This window comes from Erpetoichthys calabaricus, chromosome 3, assembly GCF_900747795.2.
Source record: "Erpetoichthys calabaricus chromosome 3, fErpCal1.3, whole genome shotgun sequence".
Lineage (NCBI taxonomy): Eukaryota > Metazoa > Chordata > Cladistia > Polypteriformes > Polypteridae > Erpetoichthys > Erpetoichthys calabaricus.
The window spans coordinates 101,643,908-101,650,587 of NC_041396.2; the positions used below are offsets into that span (position 1 = coordinate 101,643,908).

General features: G+C 37.9%; 1 protein-coding gene across 1 annotated transcript; it reads left to right on the forward strand.

The window, feature by feature from the left end:
- Positions 1-322: 322 nt before the first annotated feature.
- On the forward strand, positions 323-950 carry LOC127527079 (putative nuclease HARBI1). Its single transcript, XM_051924696.1, has one exon. It carries the CDS (start codon positions 336-338, stop codon positions 948-950), a length of 615 nt encoding a protein of 204 aa, XP_051780656.1. The 5' UTR covers positions 323-335.
- Positions 951-6,680: the final 5,730 nt, after the last annotated feature.

A 6,680-nucleotide genomic window follows, 5' to 3' on the forward strand; every position in this document is an offset into this window, starting at 1 on the left:
CGCAATACACTACAGAGGAACTGTATGTCCGTTTTCGCTTTGGGAGGGATGATATCAAGTACATTGCAGACCTTGTCAGGCCAAAGTTACAGCACAAAACCAAAAGGAGTCATGCTCTGTCTGTGGAGGAACAGTGCCTAATTGCACTGCGCTTTTATGCCTCTGGGACTTTCTACCAGGTTGTTGGTGATAATATGGGAGTGGACAAATCAACTGTTAGTAATGTGGTGAAAGCTGTCTCAGTTGAATTGGCCAGTCTGGTCAATGAATTTGTTTCATTTCCCAAGGATGACCAGATGGCGCAAACTAAGTGAAGTTTCTTTCTTTTGGGGAACATGCCTAATACTATTGGTGCTATTGATTGTACTCATGTGCACATTCAAGTGCCTCATGAGAGGGAGTGGCAGTATGTGAACCAAAAAGGGAGGCACAGCATCAATGTCCAACTTGTGGCCAACGCTGACCTCATCATCACAAACTGTGTTGTCAAGTGGCCAGGGTCTGTCCATGATGCACGTATCCTGAGGGAGAGCGCACTATACAGAAAGCTCCAGTCCAACCGACCAAATGGCATAATATTGGGAGACAGTGCTTATCCACTCCTACCATGGCTGATGACCCCTTTTCCAGTTGCAAACACACCTGAGCAGGCAGGCTTCAACTCTGCACATTGCAAAACAAGATGCACAATTGAGAGCTTAAATGGAGTCCTGAAGAGGCGCTTTGCATGCCTTAACTACTTGAAGGTGGAACCCAAGGTGGCATGCAATATAATACTAGCCTGTATTGTCTTGCATAACATTGCCACCAGGCGTAATGTTCCTCTTGATGACATATATGATGGACCTGAGCCTGATGAAGTGCAACCAGAGCAACCTCCAATGTTTGCTCCAAATGAGGGCCAGACTGGACGTGTGATCAGGGATGCAATTGTACGACATTACTTCTGACTGATGACTTGAGTAATAGTAATTGTCATTTTCATTAAAATACAATGGACAGTAGAGCTTTTTGAGCTTTGAGATTTTGTTTGATTACTGATATTTCACTGGGTTTTTTTTCCTTTGACTATACCAAAAGGTTTCATGTCTTATTCCCTACTTTATTTATTGTCACTGTCTTAGTTCAACAATTGTACAAAATATAAATATATGTATACATCACCTGCAAACATAGCTTTTTTGATCAATTTTCAAGTTTTATTTTATTGTGTGCCAGAAATCCACACTGAATCCACCTCTGTGTTGGGATCAGGATTATCCTGATTTTTGGGATCAAATGTGTCCCAATTCATACACAATCTTTTGAACAACACAAAAGACTGTTGGGTCCTGATTCAAACTTTGGGTCCAGAATCCCTCTTTTCCCTTTGAACAACCCATTTTCAAGATTCAATCCAATCTGTTATCCCAAATCCCATTGGATTACTTTTGAACAACTGGGCCCTGGTGGACTAGGGATTGGAGCTGTATACCAGGGGTGCCCAACTCTGATCCTGGAGAGCCATAGTAGCTACAGGTTTTCATTCTAATCATTGTGCTACTAATTAACTCCATTTAATTTATTTGCTATTTAAGACTCAAACCCTTTAAATCAGGGCTGAGCAATGTCAGTCCTGGAGGGCTGCAGTGGCTTCAGGTTTTTGTTTTAACCCAATTGCTTCATGAGAAATCATGCATTGCTGATGAAGCACTTATTGCTCGAGTGACATTTTTCTGGTTCATTTCAGTTCCCTTGCTTGTTATGATTTTGAACCCTTAATTGCTAATTTTAGTTTTAAACAGCTGTATTCATTGTTTGAACTGTTCCTTATTAGCAATAAGATACAAATGACAAAGTAACCAGCAGTTCTACATCTAGCTTGTCTCCATTTCCATCTGTGTGCATTTATCATTCACTGTTTAATTAAGTACTCAGAAGGAAACTAAAGAGAAAGTGAATTGAAAATTATTCATCCATTTAAGGCTTCAAATCACTTGGATGGTACATGTATCATTAGAAAAGAAAAAAATCTATGATTTAAGAATAAACTGACATAGTTGAATTAAAGCACTAACAAACCATGAAATTAAATAATATCTGTAATTGGTGAGGATTGGCTTCTAATTAAGCAACTCGGTTGGAACAAAAACCTGCAGCTACTGGTGCTCTCCATGATCAAAGCTGGCCGTCTCTACTGTATACTAATGACTTCTCTTCCCTCTGAAGAACAGAAGATTGACAGCCACTCCAACTATGATGTCACTTCCGTGTCCAGCCACATGGACACTCCCCTTCCTTCCTCGTGAACTCATGTTATACTATGTTTTGTTATTTAAGTTTAATGTCACTGTTCTCTGTGCCCACTGTTATGGACTCATTCATACAGGCTGACCAAGTATGGTACACAGGGGCACCGCATCTTCATTTAGAATTGCCGAGCCAAGCACAGGACTAGAGAGCCAAAAGACAACTGGAGAATTGAATAGTCAGCCTAAAGACAGACTAGTATATTTCTGTCCTTTGTCAGCACACTTTCCTTGTTGGGAGAATGAGAACTGTATGTAGGCATTGTGCTATTCCTGTATTTTTGAAGGTGGGGTTTGAGTCCTTTCCTGTTCTTGTTTGGATCCGGAGCCAAGAGCCTGCACATGGAGCAACCCAATATAAGGATGGACCTACGACCAACACTTTGACGCTGCCGGGCGGAAGATTATGTCTTCCGTCCGAGGCCGGGCGGAAGATTATGTCTTCTGTCCGGGTAAAATCCTTTCAGCGTGGCAAACGAAAGATGGCAAGACTGAGTAGATCAAGATACCCACATGCTTGATATGTCTGTCATAAGCTTCCTGTTTGTAATACCACGTGAACCCGTCAATAAAGAGCTAGATTATCCTTTATGCTTCTCGTGTAATCTTGTAACCATCATATTGCATGAGGGGTGGGGATAATACCATTTTTATTTATAATTATGTAAATTCAGGTTAATTAAAACACCGCAATTCAAAAGAACACATTTCCAGAGAGCTAATGCCTCTTAAGGAAACAACTCATAACCCAGAAATCGGCCATCTTGAGTCAGTTCTGTTATGAACTAGTGTCTGTGAAGACATTTCTGCAATTGTTGCGTATTTTTCTTTTGAGTTAAGCCTTGCAATTATATGGGGCCACCAAGGTGGTGTCCCAACTCTTTATTGCTAATGTGTCCTATTTGACATAGTATATGGAAGAAGGATTAGCTGGATAATAACACTTACTGAAGGGTAATAGTAATGGACAAGTCAAATGAATTAAATTTCAAACTCTTGTTTTAATGTTCCAAATCTCTCCATTCTTCTTTTTCATACATTTATTTCTACCTTTAAGGCTACTTTTGTGAATTCAAGTTTACCAATTGAAGCTTAATCCATTGTTTCCTGTAAAACACCATTTGTTGTGATTTTTCTGGGTGCTGCATATAAGTAATAAGAGTTTGTTTTAGCTTAACCTATGTCGACAAGAACTAGTGATAAATATGAACTGATCACATAGCACCTGCAGTCATTACTCCTAACCAGAGATGGTGTACTATTCTCTGCAGTACTAATCAGATAAATGTACCCCACAACATTTATCACATTTTATTTGTTAAACTGATGAATATTACTTTGGCTTCAAAAAACAAACAAATTTAGTATGTGACAACTGAAGTATGCTCCTTTAACAGATCCACTAACTATGTGTATCATTCGATATCGTATCATCAGAATGGTCTGCATCGTGCTTTAATTGTCACCTGAACCCCATGAATGTCTAGATAATGTGGGTGTGTGGAAACACAAACTAAATACATTTTATTTTGGAATAAATATATGAAGAAGCTTATTTCATCACTTTTGTGAAATATCTACAGGTGCAGGTAAACTGGTTAGGAAATGGATGACAAAAAGATGAGTACAAAGCTTGCATTTCCTTTATTCAGGTAGTGAATGGTGCAGCCTTTAAAAGAAATTAACTTTGTTATCATTTATAACTCACTCATTCAAGTATGTGACTGAAGGCGAAATAATTAAAACTCAGGGATGGCTGTCAAAATAACGTACTCTCAAAGCAAACACAAATCGTGAATTTTTTATTTCACAAGTCATTCTATAATTGGATATAAGCATCAATAAAGTAGCTTTTTTTGCTTTCAAAGAGCAGTATAATTATAGCTATATTACTATAAATCAAACGGGATGTTGGAATAATAGGTGTGATACTTGCAATCCCACAGTGAAATTCATATGATGTATTATCAAAGCAGGAAACCTGAAATGAATTATTTTATTTCATTATGAATTCTCTCTGGCACCTTATGTGTCTTGTTAACCTGTACGGAGCATCTGTCCCTGTTAAATTCTTTTAACATAACTGATTTTTTAGTTTCCTAACGTTTACAGGTTCTACATAATTTTAATATAAGTGAAAAATTAAATTAATTAAACTCTTTAGTCTTGAGCAGCGTTAACTACATGAGGACCTAACTCAGGCGTTTAAAATTCTTAAAGGCATCAATAAAGCTGATTCAGAAGAATTCTCCCAGCTAGTGGTCATGTAATCAAGGACAAAGTTGGAAATCAAGTAGAAGCACATTTAACACAGAAATCATAAATCAAAAGGTTTGGGAGAATCTGGAACAAAGTACCAAGTCATGGAGTTCATAACATTTAAAAAGTATTTGAATTATATATTGATACAGTTTGCTTTTTAGCTAACCATATGAGCCTTATGGAATAATGGGCTCCTTTTGTTTTTTAAACTTCTAATGTTTCTAAGTTCTAACTTGGCATGCCTTTGGGGTGTACAAAATTTTGGAATATTTGGGGAAGGTTCACAATGATAAATGTTGACCATAGAAGCTCAAAGATAATCACCAAAGCAGGAATAATGTTTCTGAATGGCAAGAAATGCAACATTTGTAAAAACATACATCGGTTAAAAGTGTATCTATACACTATAGTTATACTATATTGTGAACAATCTTATCTTATATACATTATAATTAATTAATATTATTATCACCACGCTTCTGTCAGCACACTAAGATATGCTTGTGCATTTGCCAGAGGTCATCCAGACCTCTCAGACTTCAAAGTCTGCTTCCTGTTTAGCTGAGGTCTCACGGAAGAATGCAGGTTGTGCCAAGGAGTACAATCTTCTGGATCTGTTTTGCGCTGAGTCTACATGGGAGTTTGTCCAGCTGCTCTTTGAACCTGGTTGAACCCGGTATGACCGCTGGAACCTCTCTTGTTCTGATGTTCTTCGAACTCTAGGTATTTATACTTGATGACCTTCTATGTCTCCCTGCTCAAGATGTTGTTGTCACCTGGGATTGTCACATCAAAGAAGACACACAACTTGTCCTTCCACCATGGAACATGATATCCAGCCTATTGGTGATGATGGCATGGTCTATGGGAATGTCCTTGACCCACATGATGACACAGTCTTGGGGAGGTCAATGACCGCATCTGCTATATGCTCATACCACTTTGTCTGTCTTTGGAAAACACCCAATTGTTGGTATAGTGTCCACTGCACGTACATACTGACCTTGTTGTGACATTCAAGATATTACTTCAGGGCCTGTATACGGCATTTGGACACTATGTGGCTGATAGTCTCCTCAGCTTTACCACACAGACTCCATCTGCTGTTGACTAATGTGCCTATGATATACTTCTTGGATGTTCATGGCCTCATCTTGAGTCACTGTGATGAGGTGTTCGATTTCCCCCTTGAGACCTGCATGTCAAAGCCATGCCATTGTTATTATTATTATTTTTATCCAATAAAATTCTAAAGTTAACCTCTTAATTGTGGACTACAATAATTTGCAATCTCATCCTAATTTGTTATTTGCTATCACTTTACACAAAATAAGGCTAATCAAGAAAGTTTGTTGATAAGGAGAAACAAGAAAGCCTTATCTAGTGGACCACTGCCCTAATAAAAAAAGCTAATTTGTTTTCATTCCTCATAAAAGACTAAGTCAGAGTACTACATCAAATAACAATCGCAAAGCCAAAAACATTATTGGAACTCACTTAAAATCCATCCATCCATTTTCCAACCCGCTGAATCCGAACACAGGGTCACAGGGGTCTGCTGGAGCCAATCCCAGCCAACACAGGGCACAAGGCAGGAACCAATCCTGGGCAGGGTGCCAACCCACCGCAGGACACTCACTTAAAATACTGTGTCAAAATATAAAGGCTTGAAGAAAAAGAATGTTGTCAAATAATTCATGAAGACAACATATTCCTAGAGGTCAACGTTTCTTCAATCACTTCATGAAGGCAGTTATAGTACACAGAAAAGGATAATAAGGCAATTTTCCAAACTGAGAATGAGACACACTTTAGTTTTACAGGAAATATTACTCAGAAGTGAAGATTTATTTAATAAAACACTATGTTTTCCAGAATTTGTACCTGTCATAAATTCATTATAATAATCAATTGATTCACTATCAACAGAATGCATATAATAAAAATGAGTAATTTTATACAATATACTAAATTTTAGATAACAGGTTCACTGAGCAATAACAATAATAAGCTGTTACAAAATGAGATCATATATCAGATATTTATGTCAATGAAATTGGTTGTATAGTGCATTACCCATCATATAGCTCTGAAACTAAGCATGTAAAAATCTGTCAGATGTTCATTCAT